The sequence below is a fragment of the Moschus berezovskii genome, chromosome 27, assembly GCF_049115385.1.
Source record: "Moschus berezovskii isolate FMDL1 chromosome 27, NW_MosBer_1.0, whole genome shotgun sequence".
Classification (NCBI taxonomy): Eukaryota; Metazoa; Chordata; class Mammalia; order Artiodactyla; family Moschidae; genus Moschus; species Moschus berezovskii.
The window spans coordinates 19,634,265-19,659,591 of record NC_142486.1 but is presented as its reverse complement, the minus strand read 5'-3'; the positions used below and the strand labels follow the sequence as shown (position 1 = coordinate 19,659,591).

General features: G+C 45.1%; 1 protein-coding gene across 1 annotated transcript in view; it reads left to right on the top strand.

Moving 5' to 3' along the window:
• Positions 1-3,108: 3,108 nt before the first annotated feature.
• The window catches only part of SLC5A11 (solute carrier family 5 member 11), a 48,499-nt gene continuing 26,280 nt past the window's right edge, over positions 3,109-25,327 (top strand). The window contains exons 1-5 of the mRNA XM_055408908.2: positions 3,109-3,243; positions 6,722-6,793; positions 13,518-13,622; positions 14,822-14,881; positions 24,197-24,301. Coding sequence (XP_055264883.2) covers positions 3,109-3,243; positions 6,722-6,793; positions 13,518-13,622; positions 14,822-14,881; positions 24,197-24,301 — 477 coding nt within the window. The remainder of the gene's footprint in view (positions 3,244-6,721; positions 6,794-13,517; positions 13,623-14,821; positions 14,882-24,196; positions 24,302-25,327) is intronic.

The following is a 25,327-nucleotide window of genomic DNA, read 5'->3' as shown; positions in this document are numbered from 1 at the left end:
TTAAGGACCATCTAGCCCCCTTGTTTTCCAGCCTCCAAATCTGCCTCCAGGTTAGAGCCTCCTTTATGAATCTCTGCTTCCACCCTTGGGAGCTCTCCAGCAGTCTTCCCTTCCCACTTTCTCCTTGCAAGTTCTCTGGTTCAGTTAGGCTATTACCATCCCGTTGGACTGATGACAGTGACCATAAAACCTAGCTTGGCTGAGGCAGGGAGGGCTGAGGGGTGACCTGGGATGGAATTTGGGCTTCTGCTACGTACTCCTGCCTTCAAGCTGGGTCAGTGAGTTGGGTTTGCCTGACACTGGCAAGTCCATCTTCCTTCCTTCCCACCTTCTCTTGTCCGTCCATCTTTGGATCAGTGTTAAGGATCAGTGGTTGTTTGGATCATCTCTCAGGTCTGAGAAGCTGTGAGCAGCATCCTCTCAACAGAAGAGCGAGGCCCAGGCCCGGGGAGAGACGTTGGACACTCCACTTGCTGTGGGAAGGAACGGTAAAGGTTATTGAGCGCCCCCCTGAGGCATCGTCTCTAAATGAATGTCTCTAGAAGGAAATGGCAACTCACTCTAGTGTTCTTGCCTGGAGAATCCCAGGGACGGGGGAGCCTGGTGGGCTGCCGTCTATGGGGTCACACAGAGTCGGACACGACTGAAGTGACTTAGCAGCAGCAGCAGTCTCCTCCAGGGCTCTGAGGCAGTGCTTCTCAACCCAGGGGACATTTGTGGCTGCTGTGGCTGCTGCAGCTGTGGAGAGGTGCTGCTGGCCTCGAGTGGGTGGCTCCCAGGGATGCTGCTAAACATCTACAATGCACCAGGCAGCAAACCCCCCCCGCCCTTAACAAGGAATTACGAGATCCAAAATGCCCATAGTGTTGCAGATGAAAAGCCTTGCTTTAAGAACCAGGAGCGTGTCACCCAGGTGACCAGGCTACTCCACCTTTGGGCAGCTCTGGTTAGAAGCAGGAAACGGCTCCCCAGTTCTTCCCCTCTCAGTTAATCTACAGGTTCTATCAGTTCTGGGGCTTCCCTGGTGGCTCAGTTGGTAAAGAATCCACCTGCCATGCAGGAGACCCTGGTTTGATTCCTGGGTCTGGAAGATCCCCTGCAGAAGGGATAGGCTACCCACTCTAGTATTCTTGGGCTTCCCTGGTGGCTCAGACAGTAAAGAATCTGCCCACAATGCAGGATCCTTGGGTTCGATCCCTGGGTTGGGAAGATTCCCCTGGAGGAGGGTGTGGCTTTTTTTGGTTTTTTTACAGATTTAAACATTCTGGTTTTCCTCTGTAGAGTCACACTTTATTCTGTGCTTCTGGAATCAAATGGATTCCAGTTTTCTTATTTCTCTTAAATTCAAAACTTACTCAGTATAATGGGTAAAAGCATCTGACTCCCCCTTTGAGTCAGATGGAACAGTTATATGTTGAATTATCCATCATTTTAATCATAAATTGCTGTTCTTTTATTTCTCTTTTATAATAGAGCTTTATATTGATTTTTTAAAATGTGTGTAGGTAGGTAACATTATCTATGAGTTTCATTTCAGCATTCGGTAAAAAGAGTATTATAAAATATTTGTTATAGAAACAGGGGATAATATCTGAAGATGATGATATCTGCTTTCTGTAGAAAGAAAACTACTGACCTTACAGAATCCTTTGAATGACATCAAAGAGCTGGTATAATGCCTTCATAGATAATGAATCTCACTGCCCACTTCCCTGCTCTCAATCTTAATCTTCAGGAAAGAATCTGATGGTTCCTTCAGCACGACACATTTATTCACATCTTAATGTCTGTGGATACTGTTGCCTTAGCCTGGAATGTACCCCCATCCCTGCTCATGCCATGTAGGACCACCTACACACTCTTCAAAACCCAGCTCATATACTATCATATGTTTTCCTCCATGTAAAATTAGGTGGTCTTTGCCTCACTTTCTGTTGTAGAAAATTAGTAATAGTGATAATAGCATCTATAATTTACTGAGCACAGCTGTGGCATTGTTCTCCACACTTCACAGGTACTAGATCATGACGATCTATGAAACGCAACCTCTTATTGTCCCATTTTCAGATGGGAATGTGAAAAGTTAGAGAAGTTAGGGAATTTGTCCAAGCTCTCAGGATCAGTAAGGGGTGGAGCCAACTGGATGGCTCTTAGGCTTGAATCCTTAATACATCTGTCGTTTAACACACCCACTTGTATGAGACATCATGTTGTGTTATTATCCACGAGTTGAGTTACCCCATTATTGGGCTGCCTACTTTGCAAGGTTATAAACACTTAGGATGATGCCTGTCATGTAGCAGGTGCTATATAAATGTTTATTAAATAAACACATTTGAACTTCCTCGGTGGTCCAGTGGCCGAGAATCCACCTGCCAATGCATGGACACAGGTTCCATTTCTGGTCCTGGAAGATTCCACATGCCACGGGGCAACTAAGCCTGTGGGCCACAACTACCGAGCCTGTGCTCGAGAACCTGCGAGCCACAAATACTGAAGCCACACACTCTAGAGCTGGAGCTCTGCAACAAGAGAAGCCACCACAATGAAAAGCCCATGCACCGTGATGAGAGAAAGCTCACACGCAACAATGAAGACCCAGTGCAGCCAAAATAAAAAGCAAATGCAAACTTAAATAAACATACACATTTTATGGGCATATCCCACAGTGAAATAAGATCGTATTGACTGGCTGAGCCTTAGACAAAACTGCTGGCTTGACTTTCACCCGGCTGCGAGGTACCAGGGAAACAGACTGACTCGGGTGTCCTGTTTTCCTCTCACTCCTGGTTACGTGGAAGAGGGTGGTGAGACATCTATACTACTTAAGCTGTTTATTTTTCTTTGTATTTTGCCAAGTGAGTGGTGGAGTTGGTGAACATTAACTGTAGATTGGATGTGACTTCCTTGTAAATATTTGCTGAATGAGAGAGAGAATGGATGGATTTGCCTTCCTAGGTCTTTCTCCATCACATATCTTTCCACATGCGTCTTCCTGCTTGGTTGCCCAAGGAGGCAGTTACAGAGAGGGATAGAAGAGTGGCACCAGGTCCTGGTATGTGACGCACATTTGCACTTCCACAGTGTTGCAAGAGTTCGTTCAGGACCATGGAGAGCAGCGCCAGCAGCCCTCCCCCCACACAGTCACATCCCCTGGAGGCGTTTCCCCGGAGGAGACTGGAAGCAGGTGACATCGCAGTGCTGATTCTGTACTTCCTCTTTGTCCTGGCTGTTGGACTATGGGTAAGTCAGGTCAGAGGGAGAGACTGGCTCAAGGTCTTACAGTAAGTAGAACTTGATTCTTTTTTATTTTCATCTTTGGCCGCACTGCATGGCTTGTGGGTTCTTAGGTCCCCAACCAGGGATCACATCCATGCCCTGTGCAGTGAAAGTGTGGAGTCCTAACTGCTGGACCACCAGGGAAGTCCTAAGAGTCAAGGTTTTCAAGTCAGACAGGATTGGGATCAGGATTAAAGGGTACAGGCAGAGTTAGAATAAGGGTTAGAGTTGCTGAGAATCTGTATTTTCACAAGAGAATCAGGAGACTATGATGTAGGACTGGTTTGGGAAGTCCTGGATTTAGATGACCCCTTTTAGCTCAAGTTCTTTACTCTTGGAAAATACTTCTGGATTCAGCAGGAATGAGCCATAGTGTCTGTTTTCTATAGTAAGATCTTTTGCAGGGATGAAAAGATATCATTTCATGTCATCTCCCATCCAGTAAGACTCCTCTTACCAATATCTTCACCCAGTGCTGGGAGAAATTACAACTTATCCAAGATCATTTAGTGGTTTAAACGTCTTTACCTTTAGAGCCAAGAAGCTCACTCCTAAAGAGCTCTGAAATCAGGCTGACCTGGGTTTGCGTTCTCAGTCTTCCTCTCTGTAGAAATATGGCACTAGATAAGTGACTACTTCTGAGCCTTGGTTTGTTCATGTATTAGATTGGCTTGATGACATCAACCTCATAGAAACTGAAAGTGAAAGTTGCTCAGTCAAACTCTTTGTGACCCCATGGACTGTAGACTACTAGGCTCCTCTGTCCATGGAATTCTCCAGGCAAGAATACTGGAGTGGGTTTCCATTCCCTCCTCCAGAGGATCTTCCTAACCCAGGGATGGAACCTGGGTCTCCTGCATTGCAGGCAGATTCTTTATCATCTGAGACAACCGAAGAAATCTTGCACAGGAGTTGGTGAGAATTAAAATGAGATTATGCTTCAAAATGCTTACTGCAGAGCCTGGCATATAGTGAGTGAGTGAAAATCACTCAGTCGTGTCTAACTCTTTTTGATCCCATGGACTGTAGCCTTCCAGGCTCCTTTGTCCATGGAATTCTCCAGGCAAGAGTACTGGAGTGAGTTGCCACTTCTTCGGAGGATCTTCCCGACCCAAGGGATTGAACCCAGGTCTCCTGCATTGCAGGCAAATTCTTTACTGTCTGAGTCACCAGGGCAGCCCTGGCACATGGTACTGATACTCAATAAATGACAGCCACTGTGGGCTGTCACGGACAAACCATGGTCTAAGCTCAGATGCCTAGGGGAACCTAGTAAGTTACTATACATGTGTGAGGCAGGGAGCTGTAGTGGGTATTGACCTGAAGAGTTTGGCTCCTCTAAGGGATTCAAACGAAAATCTTAAAAACCAGATATCAAACAGGGACTCCCCTGGTGGACCAGTGGTTAAGACCCCACCTTCAAATCCAGGGAACACGGTCCGATCGCTGGTAGGGAACTAAGATCCCACCTGCGGTGGGGGGACTCCATCCATGCGCCGCAACCACTGAGCCCTTGTGCCACAATCAGAGAGAAGCCTGGGTGCCACAACCAAAACTCCACACAGCCAGAAACCAATAACAAGGAGCTATTAAAGAACACCCTTATGGCAGAAAGTGAAGAGGAACTCAAAAGCCTCTTGATGAAAGTGAAAGAGGAGAGTGAAAAGGTTGGCTTGAAGCTCAACATTCAGAAAACAAAGATCATGGCATCTGGTCCCATCACTTCATGGGAAATAGATGGAAAAACAGTGGAAACAGTGTCAGACTTTGTTTTTTTGGGCTCCAAAATCACTGCAGATGCTGATTGCAGCCATGAAATTAAAAGACGCTTGCTCCTTGGAAGGAAAGTTATGACCAACCTTAATAGTATATTAAAAAGCAGAGACATTACTTTGCCGACCAAGGTCCGTCTAGTCAAGGCAATGGTTTTTCCCGTGGTCATGTATGGATGTGAGAGTTGGACTGTGAAGAAGGCTGATCGCCGAAGAATCGATGCTTTTGAACTGTGGTGTTGGAGAAGACTCTTGAGAGTCCCTTATACTGCAAGGAGATCCAACCAGTCCATTCTAAAGGAGATCAATCCTGGATGTTCATTGGAGGGACTGATGCTAAAGCTGAAACTCCAATACTTTGGCCACCTCATGAGACGAGTTGACTCACTGGAAAAGACTCTGATGCTGGGAAAGGTTGGGGGCGGGAGGAGAAGGGGACGACGGAGAATGAGATGGCTGGATGGCATCACCGACTCTGTGGACATGAGTTTGAGTGTACTCCGGGAGTTGGTGATGGACAGGGAGGCCTGGCGTGCTGTGATTCATGGGGTCGCGGAGAGTCGGACACGACTGAGCGACTGAACTGAACTGAACTGATTAAAGAACAAACCGTGGGTCAGACAAAGCATATTTGATCTAAAAAGTACAACAAGCTAGTGAATGTAACTATAAAGAAGTAAAAGGACTTCCCTGGCTGGGTGTGGGTTCCAGCCTTGGTCAGGGAGCTAAGATTCCAACGTGCCTCGTGGCCAAAAAACCAAACAAAAAACCCCCACATGAAACAGAAGCAATATTGTAACAAATTCAATAAAGAATTTCAAAAATGATCCGCATCAAAAAACAATCTTAAGAAAAAAACAAAAAGAACAAAAAAGTAGAGTCACAGATATAAAGAAGAAACTAGTGGTTATCAGTGGGGGGGTGGGAGAAATACAGGAGTAGGGCATTAAGAGGTACAAATTATTATGCATAAAATAAGCTGCAAGAATATATTGCACAATACAGAGGATATAGTCAATATTTTATAACTATAAATGGAGCACAACCTTTAAAAATTGTAAACACCTATAAGTTATATCATATCATACATCACCTAAACTTTTTTTAAAAGGACCTCAGAGGCTTTTTTTTTTTTAATTAAAAAAATTTCATTTTGGGGCCTTACCACAGAGCATGTGGGATTTTAGTTCCCTAACTAGGGAAGTAGAAGAAAAGAGTCTTAACCTCTGAAACACCAGGGAAGTCCCTCACTTAAAAAAAAAAATTACAGTTTAGAGACTTTCCTGATGGTCCAGTGGTTAGCATGCCATGCTTTCACTGCCAAGGGCCCAGACTTCACCCCTGGTTGGGGAACTTTAATCCCACAAGCTGCGTGATGCAAAAGATAGTGAAGTAAGATATTTCATGCAAGCAATGCCCATGGGAAGTATTGCTCAGGGACTCTTACAAAAAAAACAAACAAAAACACAAACCAAACAAACCCCAAAATATATTCAACGTCTGAATCTGGCCTGCTGGACTCGCAGGTTATAATCAGGGACTAGACCATTTGGGGATGCCTCTGATTGCTATGGGATTGCACAGACTCAGACACGACTAAAGTGACTTAGCAGCAGCAGCAGCAGCTGAATGCTAACATTTCCTTTACCCACTGCCCTTCTCTGTTTCAGTCCACAGTGAAGACCAGAAGAGACACCGTGAAAGGCTACTTTCTAGCTGGAGGGAACATGCTGTGGTGGCCAGTAAGTAGTCTTTGGTTCAACTGAAAGACTCTTCAAGTCCCAGTACTCTGTCTAGCCTTTGCTTTCTCAGGACTCTCTGTTCCGTGTTGTCTGGAAGTCACAGTCTAAACTAGAGAAGACTTAGCTCCAGCTCAAAATTGTTTGAACAAAAAGAATCTATCAGGTCACCTAAGGGAAAAGACTAGAGTTGGTCTGGTTTCAGGTATGGCAGAGTATAGGGGCTCAAGTGATCATTGGGATCTGGTTTCTCCCTCTGTTTATCCCATCTATCTATCTATCTGTCTTTCTATTAATATCTGTCTATCTATTTGCTTGTCTATCTGGGCTTCCCTGATGGCTCAGAGAATAAAGAATCCGCCTGCAGTGCAGGAGACACAGAAGATGTGGGTTCGATCCCTGGGTTGGGAAGATCCCCTGGAGGAGGAAATGGCAACCCACTCCAGGATTCTTGCCTGGGAAAATCCCATAGAGGAACCTGGTGGGCTACAGTCCATAGGGTCAGGAAGAGTCGGACACAGGGCTGAGGGATTAAGCACACACATTTATCCATCTATCCATTATTTGTCTGTCACCTATCTCTATCAGCTTCTCTTCTTCTGGATGGGTGCCATTCCCAGACAAGCTCAACTTCATGTCAACAAGATGATGGCCATTGCTCCAGACTTTTCATCCTCTCCGTCTCCAGCCTAGCATGGGAAGAGCACCTGCCTCCATGGCAGGATCCCTGGAAAATATGTGTCCCAAGCCCATCCCTGTTAGTCACTGTGGCCGAGGTGGTTTGCTGTGTTAAGTGACTCAAGCCTGGGCCACACAGTGCCTCATCTGGAGGGCATGGCGCCTGCTCGGAGGCATGTGGGATGAGAAATAAGAAGGGCTAGACCCTGAAGGAAAACTGGAGACCGTTACTGAGACAAGGTGGGAAGAACATTGAGAACCCAAATAACAAATGCAAGCTGAGCACCGAAGAATTGATGCTTTTGAACTGTGGTGCTGGAGAAGACTCTTGAGAGTCCCTTGGACTACAAGGAGATCCAACCAGTCTATCCTAAATGAGATCGATCCTGGGTGTTCATTGGAAGGACTGATGCTAAAGCTGAAACTGCAATACTTTGGCCACCTCATGCGAAGAGTTGACTCACTGGAAAAGACTCTGATGCTGGGAAGGATTGGGGGCGGGAGGAGATGGGGACGACAGAGAATGAGACGGCTGGATGGCATCACCAACTCGATGGACATGAATTTGAGTGAACTCCGGGAGTTGGTGATGGACAGGGAGGCCTGGCGTGCTGAGATTCATGGGGTCTCAAAGAGTCGGACACGACTGAGCGACTGAACTGAACTGATTCAAGGGGAGCTAAAGGCATGCTGAATACTTTGCTGTTGTTGTTCAGTTGCTCAGTCATGTCCGACTCTTTGCGAGCCCATGGGGTGCAGCACACCAGACTTCCCTGTCCTTCACCATCTCCCGGAACCCGCTCCAACTCATGTGTGTTGAGTCAGTGATGCCATACAACCATCTCATCCTCTGTCATCCCCTTCTCCTCCTGCCTTCAATCTTTCCTAGCATCAGAGCATCAGGGTCTTTTCTAATGAGCTGGCTCATTGCATCAGATGGCCAAAGTATTAGAGCTTCAGCTTCAGCATCAGTCCTTCCAATGAATATTCAGGGTTAGTTTCCTTTAGGATTGATTGGTTTGGTCTTTGGCAGTCCAGGGACTCTCAAGAGTTTTCTCCAACACCACAGTTCAAAAGCATCAATTCTTCGGTGCTCAGTCTTCTTTATGGTCCAATTTTCACATCCATACATGACTATGGGAAAAACCATAGCTTTGACTAGAAGGACCTTTGTCGGCAAAGTAATGTCTCTGTTTTTTAATACACTGTCTAGGTTTGTCATAACTTTTCTTCCAAGGAGCAAGCATCTTTTAATTTCATGGCTGCAGTCACCAACTGCAGTGATATTGGAGCCCAAGAAAATAAAGTCTGACACTGTTTCCACTGTTTCTCCATCTATTTACCATCTATTTGAAGTGATGGGACCGGATGCCATGATCTTAGTTTTTTGAATGTTGAATTTTAAGTCACATTTTTCACTCTCCTCTTTCACCTTTGTCAAAAGACTCTTCAGTTCCTCTTTGCTTTCTACCATAAGGGTGGTGTCATCTGCATATCTGAGGTTATTGATATTTCTCCTGGCAATCTTGATTCTGGCTTGTGCTTCATTCAGCCTTTCATTTCGCATGGTGTACTCTGCGTATAAGTTAAATAAACAGGGCAACAATATAGAGCCTTGAGGTATTCCTTTCCCAATTTGTAACCAGTCTGTTGTTTCATGTCCGGTTCTAACTATTGCTTCTTGACCTGCATACAGGTTTCTCAGGAGGCAGGTAAGGTGATCTGGAGTTCCCACCTCTTGAAGAATTTTCCACAGTTTGTGGATATACGTACAAGCACATATATGTACACACATGTGTACACATGCACGCACACATATGCATACAGGCCTCTGCTTCATGAGTCCTGAGTAAGGAATCAGGAATGATAATTTTATTCATGATCTTCTATTATAAGTGTTAAATCTGCCAACTAAAAAGAGAGAAGACATTTCCCATTTGCAGGGAGTCCAAAAGGTATAAGATGCAGAGAGATAACAGGTATCCGAGCCGCTGGTCAATATGATGTCTGAAGGCAATGACCACACTATTCTCAAAAGATGCCAAAAACGAGCTCTGCGTTATATATTCAGTGAATTTATTAGAACAGTACCCTGTCCAGCACTGCAGCAAACAGAGGAGACATCATTGAGCTTGTCTTCACCCTCAAGGAGCTTGTAATCTAGTGCAGCGTTTGCCAAAATATGCACGACAGGTGCACCATGATTTTTCAGTTGTGTCCAGACACAGCATTAAATAACATCAGTTTACATTGTGGGAGTATTCCCTTTCCTATTCTCAGTTAGTCCTCTTGATTACATCGAAGAAAAGTCGGAGTTTGCTACTAAGATGGCTTTCCTGGTCTTTCAGCACTGACTAATCTGTGTTTAACAAAGAGAACGCAAGCCTCAGGTTCAGTAAGTTTGGTAGTCCAGAGATCCTGGATAGAATTTAATGATTTTTTTTTTCATTATTCGTATGGGTCTCTTCTATGTAAAGCAAGTGATACTGGTTTTCCACATAAAGTTGTAAATACATATATATGCATGTATCATATTAATATATAATAATTGGTTAAATAATAAAATATATAAGTTGAAGAAGAAGTCAGTATAAGGGAAAATATTGAGTAAATACCTGTGCAGGTGCAGTGGACTTAGAGATGGCTACTCAGTGACTGAATTTTTTTCTTTACAGTTTTTACTGAAATTGTTGCAATAATGCTTCTGTTTTATGTTTCGGTTTTTTGGCCATGAGGCATGTGAGATCTTAGCTCCCAACCAGGGATGGAACCCACACCCTGTGCATTGGAAGGTGAAATCTTAACCACTGGACCACCAGGGATGTCCCACAATGAGTGAACTTTAAGAAATGCTGGTCAAATGGTCTTTATGATGAGTGATGGGGGCTCAAAAAAAAATTCAGTTGGAATATAGCAGCTCACCTAAGTGTGCCTGCTTTTGCTTACTTGTATCCATTTCTTTGCTCATATGCTTGGGTGACCCTTCTCCAGGTCAAGAAGGAAAGGGCAGTTGTGGAACTTTCTTTGCTTTCTTCACTCAGGAGAATGATGTCAATGGAAAGGAGGTATGGTTAAGAGAACGGGCTTTGGAACAAGTGCATCAATTAGCTATTGCTGCCTAAGAAGCCACCCACAAATTTAGTGGCTCACAACCACTACAGTGTATTGTTTCTTTTTAAAATTTATTTTTAAAAAGCTGAAGTATAGCTGACTTACAATGTTATGTTAATTTCTGCTATACAGCAAAGTGGCTCCGTTTTATATATATATATATATATATATACACATAGTGTATTATATCTTTGTAAAAGATTAATTTTTGGTTATGCTGCATCTTCATCGCTCCACTTGGGCTTTGTCTAGTTGCAGTGAGTGGGGGCTGCTGTTCGTTGCAGTGCACAGGCTTCTCATTGCAGTGGCTTCTCTTGCTTCAGAGCACAGGCTCTACGTGCACGGGCTTCAGTAGTTGCCGTGCACAGGCTCAGTAGTGGCAGCTCGTGGGCTCTAGGGTGAGGGCTCAGGAGTTGTGGTGCACGGGCTTTAGTTGCTCAGTTCCACAGCATGTGGAATCTTCCCAGACCAGGGATCGAACCCATTTCCCCCGCATTGGCAGGCAGACTCTCGCTCACTGTACCACTAGGGAAGTCCCAGGGTATTATTCTAGTGATGGCATGGTTCAAGTGGGTGGTTCCCCTCCCCTGCTCTTTAGCACTTTAGCTCTTTGGCTGCATTTAGCTGTTGGCTGGATGGGCTAGAAGCCAAGACGGCCCCATCCACAGATGTGGCTCTGGTGGGGATGGCTAGAAGGCTGGGGCTTCACTCTCTACATGCCCTTCATCCTTTAGTGACCCAGCCAAAGGTTTTTACAAGGCATTTGACTCGAAAGGGCAAAAATGAAAGCTGCCGGGCTGCTGAGCCTTGACCTGGAAGTCACACAGTGTCACTTGCACCCCATCATATTGGTCAAAATAAGCCATGGGGCAGTGCAGGTTCTTTATGGGAAGAGTGGAAAAGTGACATTTCAGAGGAACATGCAGGGTGGTGTCATTGGGAATCGCAGAGTAAAGATGTTTGAAATTTCCTCTGGAGTGTTTTTATTTTAACTATTTATTTACTTTATTCTTTTTTGGTTGCTGGGTCTTTGTTGGGGCATGGACTTTGTCTAGTTGTGATAATCAGGGGCTCCTCTTCATTGCAGTGCATGGGTTTCTCATTGTGGTGACTTCTGTTGTTGCAGAGCACGGGCCCAGTAGTTGCAACTTGCTGGCTTTAGAGCATGGGCTCAGTAGTTGCCACACATGGGGTTTGTTGCTCCCCAGCATGTGGAACCGTTCCAGGCCCGGGATCAAACCTGTGTCCCCTGCATTGGCAGACAGATTCTTATCTACTGTACCACCAGGGAAGCTCCCCTGGTGTGTGTGTGTCCTAAGTCACTTGAGTCGTGTTTGACCCAGTGTGACCCTATGGATTGTAGCCCGTGGGATTCTCCAGGCAAGAGTTATGGAGCGGTTGCCATTTCTTTCTCCAGGGGATCTTCCCGACCCAGGGATTGAACCCATGTCTCTCACGTTTCCTGAAGTGGCAGGCAGGTTCTTTACCAGGGAAGCCCCCAGGGAGCTTTAATTCAAGAAAAACAACTGAATCTCAATAAGACCAGGAAGCTTTGTGGTGTTTTACCTGGCTCTATTCCCATCCCCTTCTCTCCAGCTCTGCAGTGGTCTTGAAAACCAGTAGGTTAGAACAGGATTGGATCTCGTTCAAAGCCCCATTCTCATATTATTGCCAGTGTTTTACCCTAGAAAGCACCCTTTGTACAACTTGTTTTTATTTGATCTGAATCAGTGATCACCCAGTGTGGGCAGCTTTTTATCCGGAGGTGTTAGTTCAAAACCCATCAATTTGACATTGCAGGTGCCTGAGCTAATAAGGGAATTAAAACGGCACATCAGGTAGTATCTAGTTAACACAAAGAGTAACAGTCCTTAAACTGAACTACAGAGTCAACACAATCCCCGTCATAATTCCATCTGCATCACCCCCCCCACCTTTTTTTATTTTGCAGAAATTGATAAGGCAACCCTAAAATTCAGATGGAAACACCAGGGACCCAGAATAGCTGAAACAATCTTGAAAAGGAAGAAAAACGTTGGAAGGTTTAGGACTTCTCAACTTCAAAACAGTACCAAGCTATAACACTCAAGAGAGTGTGATAGTGGCAGATCCATGCGTAGAGTCAGATGAAAACCAGAGACGAGAGAGTCAATGGGAGGAACCACAGTCTCTCTCTCTCTCTCCCCCCATCATCTGTCTCTATCTTTGTCTCTGTCTGGCTCTGTCCTCCCCTGAGCTGCCTTTCTCTGCAAGTCTTCTTCATTTTCCTCTCAGAGTGGCAGACATGAACGTGCTATTCACCCCGCTTCCCATCCCCTAGCTACACACACACACACACACACACACACGCTGCCCTGGGTCACATGTACCCCAGTCTAAGGGACCAGCAAAGATGATTTCCCAGGTCCAGATTCCCAGGAGAGAGAATGTAATTGGCCCAACTGGGGCCAGGTGCCCAAACTGTCTTATGTAATCAATGACGTCCAGGAATTGGGGTCTTCAAAAACTGTTCTGGCCACTTAGACTTCTACTGGAAGGGCTCTCTACTTTGCTAAGTGAGAAGTGGAGCTGAGGAACAGCACAGGCTTCCTGATTCTCTTCATGGAGCACTTTCTACAACACCTGTTATCCTCCCTAACCCCTAGGGAGACTGCATACCGTTGTTCAAGTTGTGCATTGCACAAGCCTGGTAGGGGGCACAATTTACATTTTCGGCATTCTAGATGTGCATATTTGTTATGTCAGTTTCCTAAAGATGAAAGTAAAAGAGTCTCGGAGAAGAGTTTTTTTTCTAATTTGAAAAAAATTGCTAGATAAACTAGGGATGGCCCCACTTTCTCCTTTTGTCTTGGTTCCTTTGGAGAATGGGAAGAAGGGGAGTGGGAAGAATCCACCCCAGACCTTGGCTGCAAGATCTGACCCGTCCATCTCTCCACAGGTGGGTGCATCCTTGTTTGCCAGCAATGTTGGAAGTGGACATTTCGTTGGCCTGGCAGGGTCAGGTGCTGCTGCTGGTCTTTCTGTAACAGCTTATGAGCTTAATGTAAGTATGTTTCCAGGGCAATGTCAGTTCAAGAATACCAAACAGGTGGATCCTGGGGGATGGGGTGGGTAGTTTTATGGATGCTCTGCTCTTCTAAATATAGAGTGGTGCTTTATGAAGAAACAAGCGGGAATCATCAAGGGCACCCCTGCTTAGCAAAAATCAATTTGATCTGCAAGTCATATTGCAGGCTTCCCCGTGTTTTCTTGATGGGAGTCCGTAAGGTGAATGCATGTGGGAAGAAGGCACAGAGTCTCTTCTGCGCAGATGCAGAAGACACAAGGTTTTTTGGGACTGGGGGGTGTTTCTGTGTATTAGATATCAATTGCCCATCACAAAACTTATGTGGTTCTGTGGTTCTTGATCTTTTTGCCACCCCACAGATACTCAGGAGATAGGACACACTCTCTGTGTAGCAGGCTCAATCAGGATATGATTTTTACTGAATGGGAGGGGATGCACTTATTAGTAGTGATCTTCATCTTCATAACAACTCATTTTTTTAAGTGCTTACCCTGTGCCATTGACTTAAGTACACTACATACATCATCATATTATGGGATTCAATTCCAGATTAGAACCAAACCATCTGGATTCAAATCTGGGCTCTAAAACTTACAAGCTGTGTGACCTTGGGCAAATTACTTGCCCTCTCTGAGACTCATGGATAAAACAGAGCAAATAATGGTACCTGCCATATGGGGTCATTGTGAGGATTAAATGACTCCATGCTTGTAAAGCGTGCACAGGAATGTCTGGAGTATAATAAGTGCTCAGTAAGCACCGTCTTACTGATTCCCTTGCAACAACCCAGTGGCGGCGCTGTTACTGTCATTGCACAGGTGAGAAAGAGTCTCAGAGACCTGTGTAAACTCTCCCAGCATTACCAGCTATTCATCAGCATGGTCTGCCTGACCTCACAGCCTTGTTTTAACCCCTGCCCAAGGAGGGGAGGGAACACAAGGGGACGAAGCAGGATATGCAAGGTTTAGAAGACACAGGCCTGGGAGCCACTCTGCCCCACTTCATCCCCATGTTCTGTTTAAATATGGGGATGTGGTGGCCCAGGGAGGGTGAGTTACTCAGTTAGAGATGGAACGAGAGGCAGACCAGACCAGGTTCCATCCAGACATAAGGAAATCCAAATTGTCACCACAATGTGGCCTGGAGCTGAGTCCTGATTCTGTTTTCTCCGGCAGGGCTTATTTTTCGTGCTGATGTTGTCCTGGATCTTCCTTCCAATCTACATCACTGGTCAGGTGAGTCTGAGGGGGTCCAGGTGCTATGGAATAGGAAGATCCTTAAGGAGGGTCAGCCCTGCATTCATCGCTTCCCTCCTAGCAGCATCCCTCTGGGCTGCCAGTGGACATCCGTTACACAGTCCCCAAGATGTTGCCGCACCGGTGAGGGGTGACTTGTGTATTAATTAGGACAATTAGGAACACTGTCCTTAGCAGTTCCCACCCAGTAACGAAGGGACATTTTGAGTAATGACATCAAAGAAACATGCGGGGTATTCAGAGGCTGGAAGAAATGTGGACTCCAAAAAAAATTTTTTAATGTCAAACACAAAATCACAGTCTTTTCTGAATGTTTAAGCCATGCAGATTACTGCTTTCAACACAGACACACAGACACACACGTACACACAATTCAGTGATTTTTTTTTCTTCCTTTCTATCCAAAACCATAATAATTGAGTTATTTCTGGCTGATGTGATATGTCAGACTTTTTGTTACAAAATAGTAGTGCTTTAGACTTTTTGACAAAGGTTGTTTAAAAAGTCACTCTACTCTTCTTGGCAACTTTCTATTACACATAGCCTCTAGACTTAATCTTGCTTTAGATATTCTACTGCACAGAGCAAGATCACACAATATCAGTGTTATTCATCAAGTAATAACTGATTTTAACTTTTTATTGTGGGAACTAAAAAAATATACAAAGTAGAAAAAACTACTTAATGATCAGAAAAATCATTTTAAAAAAATCACTCTGTACTGGAAGTTGTGCAATCTTATGCAAAGGCAGTGAGGTAGGAATAAATACATTATCTTGCTTGGAGATAATACTGAATCTAGAATCATAACTTTCGGTCGATGGGGAGCCTGGGTCTGCCCAGTCCCTACCTGGACAAAATCTCTGAGGCAGAATAGCACTGACTAGAAGTGAAGATCTCTGGATCAGTAGGTCTTTCTTGAACACCTTGTATAGGAAGGAGTAAAGGATGGCGGAGGTGTAGGTCAGTTTAAAGGTAGTGTGGCCAGATATTTTTAGCTGATGGTTTCTATTTTCTCTGTGAAGTAGAAGATAGTGTCATTTGCTGAGCGTGAGGAAGGAACTTGTGTGGTTGAAGGTTAAGAAGAGGCACGAAGAATTGAAATAACTGCTGTGGTTTGTAATAGAGAAACCTGGGGACTACCACAGTATCGCTGATAGGCGGATTGGGTATCCGTACTGTGAATATCATGCTGTGAAAAGGGCTGAAATTGACAGAGTTGTGCTGCTGTGAAAGGATCTCCAGGCTTTATTGCTCAATTAAAAATTCCTGTGGCTCCAGACATTCTTTGGTCAACATTTTATTCAAAGGGGAGATGAAGCTGATGTTAGATAATAAATGCCACAGTGCTGAGGAGCAATAAAATAAGTTACCCAATCCATTTCTATTGGGCAATAAAATAAACACAGAGAAGTGATAAGACACAAATGTGGTGCTTAACAAATTACTGTAAAACGAATACCCAAATCAAGTCACAAAGTATAATACCCTCCCTCACGTGCCTTTACCAGATAACAGTGTCTTCCTTTCTTTGTGACTTTCACTGAACTCACTCCCTTACTTTTCTTTGCAGTTTTAATTGTGCACACCTCAAGAATATGGTTTAATTTTACTTTTCTGGAATAAAATATAGTACATGGAATTGGGGGTAACTTTCTCTCCTTGCGTGTGCCTGGTTTGTTAATTTCCGTTGCTATGTAATATCCCGGAGTATAATTATACTCCAATATATTTGTTTCTTCTTTTGTTCACAAGCAATTAGGTGGTTCCTAATGGTGGCTCAGAGGTTAAAGCATCTGCCTCCAATGCGGGAGACCCGGGTTCGATCCCTGGGTCGGGAAGATCCCCTGGAGAAGGAAACGGTAACCCACTCCAGTATTCTTGCTTGGAGAATCCCATGGATGGAGAAGCCTGGTAGGCTACAGTCCATGGGGTCGCATAGAGTCGGACACGACTGAGCGACGGAACGGAACGGAACGAAATGTTAGCTTAGAGGAGAACATGGCCACCCACTCCAGTAGTCTTGCCTGGAGAACCCCCACGGGCCTGGTGGGCTAAACCGTACATGAGGTTGCGGAGTCAGACATGGCTGAGAGACTAAGCACAGCCCAGGGTTAGCCTGTGATGGACGGTGTTGCTGGTAACATTTTAAAAATTACTTATTTTTGGTTGTGCTGGGTCTGCGTTGCTGCATGTGGGCTTTCTCTAGTTGTGCTGAGTGGGGGCTGTTCTTCGCTGCAGTGCATGGGCTTCTCATTGCGGTGTCTTCTCTTGTTGCAGACCACAGGCTTTAGAGTGCAGGCTTAGTAATTGTGGTGCACAGACTTAGCTGCCTCACGGCATGTGGGATCTTCCCAGACCACGAACCCATGTCCCCTGTGTTGGCAGGTGGATTCTTAACCACTGGACCACCAGGGAAGTCCTGGTCACGTTTCTATACAAGTGTCGTGATGAATATAAACATTATGTTTATGGAGAAAAATCTAACTGTAGGTAGAATTTCTGGGTCATTGGATATGTTTGTCAAGTTTGCTTGCTGCTGCTGCTGCTAAGTCACTTCAGTCGTGTCTGACTCTGTGTGACCCCATAGACGGAAGCCCACCAGGCTCCCCCGTCCCTGGGATTCTCCAGGCAAGAACACTGGAGTGGGTTGCCATTTCCTTCTCCAATGTGTGAAAGTGGAAAGTGAAAAGTGAAAGTGAAGCCGCTCAGTCGTGTCCGACCCTTAGTGACCCCACGGACTGCAGCCCACCATTGCCAAATTCCTTCCCAGAGTAGTTCTATCAGTTTATACTTGCGGCAGCAGGGCATGCAGATCCCCTTTGCACCGTTGCTGTATGTCCTTGTTAATACTTGGTATTTTTCAGCTTTAAAATTCTTGCCAATTTGGTGACTGTGTAGTTTTCTTACTGTGCTTTCCATTGGCAATTCTGTTTATATATTTTCTGGCCATTTGGACAGAGAAGGCAATAGCCATTTGGATGTCCTCTTTGGGAAAGTAACATGTCTAGGACTTTTGCCAACTTTTCTCTTATGCTATAGAGTTTCTTCTTATTGATAGAAGTTCTTTGTACATTCTGGAAACAAGCCCTTAAGCTGATTACATGTATTGCAAATATCTTTGCGCCCCTACTTTGTGGTTCACCTTTTAACTCTTAATGGTATTTTTGGATAAACAGATCTTTTTAAAAACTATTTTATTCAAGTATGGTTGATTTACAACGTTGTGTTCATTTCTGCTGTATAGTAAATTGATGCAGTTATATATACATATATATATATATTCTTTTTCATATTCTTTTCCATTACGGTTTATCACAGGATGTTGAATATAGTTCCCTGTGCTATACAGGAGGACCTTGTTTATCCATTCTACAGATGAGATTCCATCTGCTAACCCCAAACTCCCAATCCACCCCTCCCCCACTCCTCACCCCCTTTGCAGCCACAAGTCTATTCTCTGTCTGAGGCTATTTCTGCTTTGTAGATAAGTTCATTCATGTCATATTTTAGATACTGAATATGTTACATTATACAATATTTGTTCTCTCTCTGACTTACTTCCTTAGTATGATAATCTCTAGGTGCATGCATGTTGCTGCAGATGGCATTATTTCACTCTTTCTTATGACTGTGTGATATTCCATTGTATATATATATATCACATCTTCTTCATCCATTTATTTGTTGATGGACATCTAGCTTGTTTCCATGTCTTGGCTATTTTAAATAATACTGCTTTGAATATGGGTTGCATGTGTCTTTTTGAATTATAATTTTTTCTGACATACATGCCCAGGAGTGGGATTACTGGATTATACAATAACTCTACGTTTAGTTTTCTAAGGAAACTCCACTTCCCTTGTGGCTCAGCTGGTAAAGAATCCGCCTGCAATGCAGGAGAACTGGGTTCGATCTCTGGTTTGGGAAGATCCCCTGGAGAAGGGAAAGGCTACCCACTCTGGTATTCTGGCCTGGAGAATTCTATGGACCTCGATTCCTTGGGGTCACAAAGAATCAGACACAACTGAGCAACTTTCACTCACTCAAGGAAACTTTGTACTGTTTTCCATAGTGAGTGTACCAATTTACGTTGCCATCAATAGTGTAAGAGAGTTCTCTTTAACAGATCTTAATTTTAATGTAGTTCCATTTACCACTTTTCCTTAATTACTGCCTTTTATATCTTATTTAAAAAATATTTTCCTATTCAAAGGTCATAAAGATATCCTCCTATATTACCATCTAGAACTTTTCATTTTTAAGTCAATTATCCACCTAGAATTGACTTTTGTATACCATGTTTTGAGACTGGGATAACGCTAATTGTATCCATCAAGAAAACTGCAGACCAATTTTACTTTTAAATACGGAAAATGACCCCTACTCTTTAGAGATCCACCCCACTCTCCATCCATAGTATACTCCTGTCAGTTCATTCATTTATTCGTTCTTTGAAGAAGCATTTATTGAGCTGTGTGCGAACTGTATTCCAGACACTACCTGACAGGTCCTCATCCTCACCAGGCTCTCTACATCACCAGCCTAAGGCAAAACTTTCCCCTCTTCTTGTAAAGTTTTCCTTTTCCTTTGTGGTTTGGTTAGTTCCTATCATCTGTCCAGTTCCTACTTTAAGCAACTCTTCCTCCAGAAAGACCCTTCTGGAGGGCTAACCTTTCTGGTTAAGTCTCCTTCTTCGTTTGCCATCACAGCTGTTTTGTATTTGCTTATGTGATTGTCAGATTAATACACCCCTCCTATTAGACTGTGTTTCTCCCACTATACGTTCTCAACATTAGCAGTGGTGACATTTGGGGCAGGCTAATTCTCTTTTTAAAAATATTCATTTATTTATTTGACTGTGTTGGGTCTTAGTTGCCACACATGGTATCTAGTTCCCTTACCAGAGATTGAACCCAGGCCCCTGCATTCAGAACACAGAGTCTTGGCTATTGGAACATCAGGGCAGTCCCTGAACCAGGATAATTCTCTGCTGTGTGTGTGTATATGCGTGTGTGAGGGGTGGTCCGTGCATTTTAGGTTGTTTTTTCAGCATCCGCTACCCCTATCCACTAGATGACAATTAGTGTTAGCTAGTGTTAGCCACTCAGTCATGCCTGACTCTTTGCGACCCCATGGACTGCAGCCCACCAGGCTCCTCTGTCCACGGGATTTTCCAGTCAAGGATACTGGAGTGGGGTTGCCATTTCCTTCTCCAGGGGATCTTCCCAACCCAGGGATCAGCACTGCAGGCAGATTCTTTACCAACTGAGCTACAACTAGATAACAATAGTGCCCTTCAAATTGTGGCAGCCACAACGTCTCCAGACATTGCCAGATGTTCCCTGGGGAGATATGAAATCTTCCTCCTTCCACTGAGAACCACTGCCCTAGACTGTGCGTCTCTACCATTAGATCGTAAGCCCCAGGAGGGCAGGTACCCGTTTTGGTTTCTCTCAGTATCTAGCATAACGTCTGGGGACTTCCTTGGTGGTCCAGTGGTTAAGAATCTGCTTGCCAGTGCAGAGGACATGGGTTTGATCCCTGGTCCAGGAAGATGTCACATGCTGCCGGGCAACTAAGCCTGTGGGTCACAACTACTAAGCCTGCACACTTAGAGACCATACGCTGCAACAAGAGATGGCACTGCAATCAAAAGCCTGCGTATACAGCAGCAAAGACCCAGGGCAGCCAAAAATAAATAAACAGTGTCTAATACGTAGTGGATACTTGAAAAATATTTGTTGAAGCTACTCAGTAGCAGGGTCCATGATTTCAGAAGGAATCAAAAGGAAGGATGAGCTGACATTCAAAAGAAGAGGCACCATTTAGGGACTAAAAGTCTCAGTTAAGTGCCAAAGCCAGGGTCATCAGACTGAGCAAATGAGATGGTGGCATTGATGAAAACTCTGAGGACTGGAGCTGAATGGAGTCCTGGAGATGACGAGGTTTGGATGCTGGCCAGAGAAATGAGTGGTTGAAGTGGAAATGCCTGTCTGTTGCTGGGGCTAAGACACTGTACAAGGTGTCCCATGTATGTGCTCTGCACTGTCCTTGAAACTGCTTCCAGACTGGGGGAAAGCCTGGAAACAGGGCAAGACCACAAAGGAGCTGAAATTGTCATTGGCTACTGAACAGGGTTCTGGGGAGGGTTGGGGTGAGCGGAGGTTGCTATGGCTGACGGCATGGCTTTCCAAGGAAGAGGGAGGGGTTTCCCACGAGGACAGAGTGTGGTGGTCTGGATGAGATTCAAGGGAGAGTAAGGCAGATGCCGACATACCCTGGCCGCCCTCCATCCCCAGGAGATGAGGAGCCCCCAGAGCGTGGAGCTCTCTCGGGGCCGCTGTCATTGGCTGCATTTATTTCCTGTTAACGTTCACCCAGCAACACTCAGAGGGTGGTTCCTGCGTCAACAGTCATTCTCATCTCTGTCTCTCAACCTTGTTTTCTGGCAAATTGCCTTCTCAGCCACTTTACAACTAACAGCCTGGGCTCTGCCTCCCATCTGTCAGCTAGCGCCACATTTCTCCCCAGAGTTTGATTTCTAGATCCCAGTGCTGCTCACTTTCTGATGACTTTCATGCCTCCTTCCTCTCTTAGCTCATTAGAAACTGCCTGCATGTAGCAGGCTGTGCAGCTCTCTGTAGATCGAAATGGAGCTCACTTGATAATAAAGGCTGTCAGTCAAGATAGGAATGTCGCTCTGCAGCAAGACCAGCTGGTGGTTGTCATTCACAGACCAGAGAGTGAATCCGCTGGAGCAGCATCATCCTTGGCCCACTTATCTGAATGGGCTGAAGCTTTCCTGCGCTCTCTCTAATTAGCTCTGACACCATCACCACGGGGCCTCCCAGGTGGCTCAGTGGTAAAGAATCTGCCTGCCAGGGAGATGTGGGTTTGATCCCTGGGTTGGGAAGATTCCCCTGGAGAAGGAGATGGCAACCCACTCCAGTATTCTTGCCTGGGAAATCCTGCGGACAGAGGTGTCTGGTGGGCTACAGCCCATGGGGTCGCAAAAGAGTCGGACACGACTCAGCAACTAACAAACAACAACACACCATCCCCCATAGTGTGTCCATTCAGTACGGTTTGATTGAATCCCTCTGTGTGTTATTCCCTGATAGTGTCAGACTTTAGTGCCATGTGCTTCAGGAAAAACCCCTGTTTGCCTTGCAACAAATCAGAAGGTTGAGACAAGACATTCGCCAGGGTCAGAATCCCTAAGTGCCCTTTCAGGGATGGGGGAGGGAAGAGATACTTTTTAAGCTTTTAAAAATTTGAGGTGTTCATTTATTTACTTCTATGGGCTTCCCTGGTGGCTCAGTCGGTAAAGAATCTGCCTGCGATGCGGGAGACCTGGGTTTGGGTTCGGAAGATCCCCTGGAGGAGGCCATGGTAACCCACTCGAGTATTCTTGCCTGGAGAATCCCCATGGACAGAGGAGCCTGGTGGGGTGCAGTTGATGGGGTCGGACACAACTGAGCGACTAAACACATATTTATTTCTAGAGTTCAATTTTTTGGCCAGTATTTTATTAGGAAAAGATTTTCAAACATACACTAATGTTGAAATAATTTTACACTGTACACCCTTATAGTCTTGAATACCCAGGTTCTACTATTAACAATTTGTCATTCTTTTTTTTAAATTTATTAATGTAGCTGCATTGGGTCTTCATTGTGGCAGGCAGGATCTTTAGTTGCAGCATGCAAACCCTTAACTGTGGCATGTGGGACCTAGTTTCCCAGGGAATGGGGAACTCAGGTCCATTGCATTGGGAGCACAGAATATTAGCCACTAGAGCACCAGGGAAGTCTCAGTTTATCATTCTTAAATCAAGTCTGGCCATCCAGTTTCTCCCAGTCTCCCCTCCGAGCTGCTTCTGCCTTCACATCTGACCTTGGGATGAATGGTTGGCCATTTGTCGGCTCATGTTTGGGTACCCATTAGCCTCCTCCCTGGGTCGGACTAGGAAATATCCAAGCAGCAGCAGCCTGGAAGAGGGACTGCAAACATTTCCGTGAATATAATCAGTACTCTGTCCTTCTCCATCTGAGGTCTAGGATCTCATGGAAGAAAATTTTTTGGTTTGAGGTTGTTTTGTCCAGACACAGCATCCATCCTCTGAACCCAAGTCTGGGGGTACAGTGAGGAGATTGGGAAAGGACATGCCATCCCCCAAGAAAAGTATCACCCAAATAATGGTTCTCATCAGCATGACCCAGCCCCTGGGGTGCCCCATATGGCAAGGACACCCAGCCTGGGACCACCCATCTGGACCATGGGCAAGCCGCTCACTCAGTGCTGCCCTGGTCTCTCTGCTGTCTCCGCAATGTGCACATTTTGCTTTTAGGATTCTCTGTTCCTCGTAACCTGGTTAACAGGTTACAGGAGAGTAATTTTCCCAAAGTTTAGAGCAAGGACAAGTGGAGATGCTTGAGATGATTGTATGCATTAGCTGTGGAGCCAGTGACACTGAATCATCTGGTGAAGTTATCACCTCCTCCATTGTCTTCAATGAGCTCAAGGGTAATGTCTCAGGTTGGTGTCAGTGTGCTTTTCACATCTGTCCAACACTTTTCTGATGATTTTTTTTTAAGAGTAGGTTCCAGGCCCAGGGATTTTGGTGTGCAAGAGGAAGGCGCCAGAAATGAATAGAACATAAATGAGTTATTTTATTATCAATGTGTATATTTTTGCTGGTCTCCTTAAGTTTAGGGTTGATTTTTCCATTTCACAGTAGTGATTTACATTGTTATTTATAAATGTGAGTGTGTGTGTCTGTGTGTGTTCAGTTGTGTCTGATTCTTTGCGACCCTGTGGACTGTAGACCACCAGGCTCCTCTGTCCATGGGATTCTCTAGGCAAGAATACAGAATACTGGAGTGGGTTGCCATTTCCTTCTCTTTTTAGATGTTTATTTAAATCTAAACATGATAAAGCAATTATCCTTCAATTAAAAAAATAAATAAATATAAAAAAATAAACATGAGTTGGTTTAAAGAAAAACATTGTTTTATAGTAACATTTATTATATTAATAAGTTTTATAAAATAACATTAATAGCACAGATGGCAAAATTTGGGATAGAATATGCATTTGGAATATATGATAGTTAAGTACATAGCTCTTCACAGAGCCCCAGTTCATCCTCACCCTACCCGTTGGTCCCCATTTTCTCCTCCCTCTTAAGTCTCCCATTGAGAATCCCAAGAAGAACATCTGTGCTTCTGAGTTTGGGGAGGAGGGGGAGGAAGGGCTGCTGGGTGGCAAAAGCTCAGCTCTGGTCCCCAGGTCACCACGATGCCAGAATACCTACGGAAACGGTTTGGTGGCAACAGGATTCCCGTCATCCTGGCTGTGCTCTACCTGTTTATCTACATCTTCACCAAGATCTCGGTAAGGTGGGGCCGCAGCCGGTGAGAAGCTCATTACAGCCCATTGCTGGTGGTGTCCGCTTCCTATCCACATTCTTCTCTTTTTGAGGAAGCTTCCGGGAGGTTCTAGGAAGATGGGAGGGGTGGGGGCAAAGGGTAAGCAGGGACGGAGGAAGAATGGGGAAAAGGTGGAGAGGACTCCTCCCCCGTCTCCTGCCAAAGCTTCTTCAGCAACATCTCAGGATGGCACCCGACTCTGAGTGGGGCTCCGAGAGCCCTGGGGTGAGTCTGTAACATTCCTCCTGGGATCAGGCAGTTATCAGCTATGATTCGTATGTGCTGACAACCACTCAACCTGCCCCACCCTAACCTTTGGATGGGCAGATCTCCTGGAAAGCGGACAAGAGCAGATGCTTGGCAATCTCCAGGAGGTGCGGCTCGGCCTGACTCACAAGGATGCCATCTTTTCTTCAGTCTGGAACTGGGGGAGACCTTGTCCGATGTGAGGTGGCATAGGGCGGGGTACAGGAATTGCACTGAATTCAAACAACAATAGCTGACTCTCTGCCAGCTCCAGATGTGAAAGAAAGACTTAGAAGGACAACGCTTGCTCTCATCCTGGTGGGAATCTACAGACGTGGGGAAGCCTTCCCAAGGGAAGTTATGTGTGAGAAAGATGCTGAGAAGATATAGAGAAAGAGGAACTGGCATTCCAGATGGATGGACAGAACAAGCAAGTTTGACTTGTTAGGGAAACAGGGTGTATTTCTGCATGCCTAGAGGACTGGGAGCTTGACGTGAGTAAAGGAAATGAAATCAGGTGGCAGGCAAACTGTGAAGCACCTGGCAGAGAGCTCTGACTTATTTGGACATTATCTGAGGGGCTCTTGAAGGTTCCTTGGACAGATCAAACTAGTCAATCCTCAAGGAATATTCATTGGGAGGACTGATGCTGATGCTGAAGCCTCAATACTTTGGCCACCTGATGCAAAGAGCTGATTCACTGGGAAAGACCTTGATGTTGGGAAAGATTGAGGGCAGGAGGAGA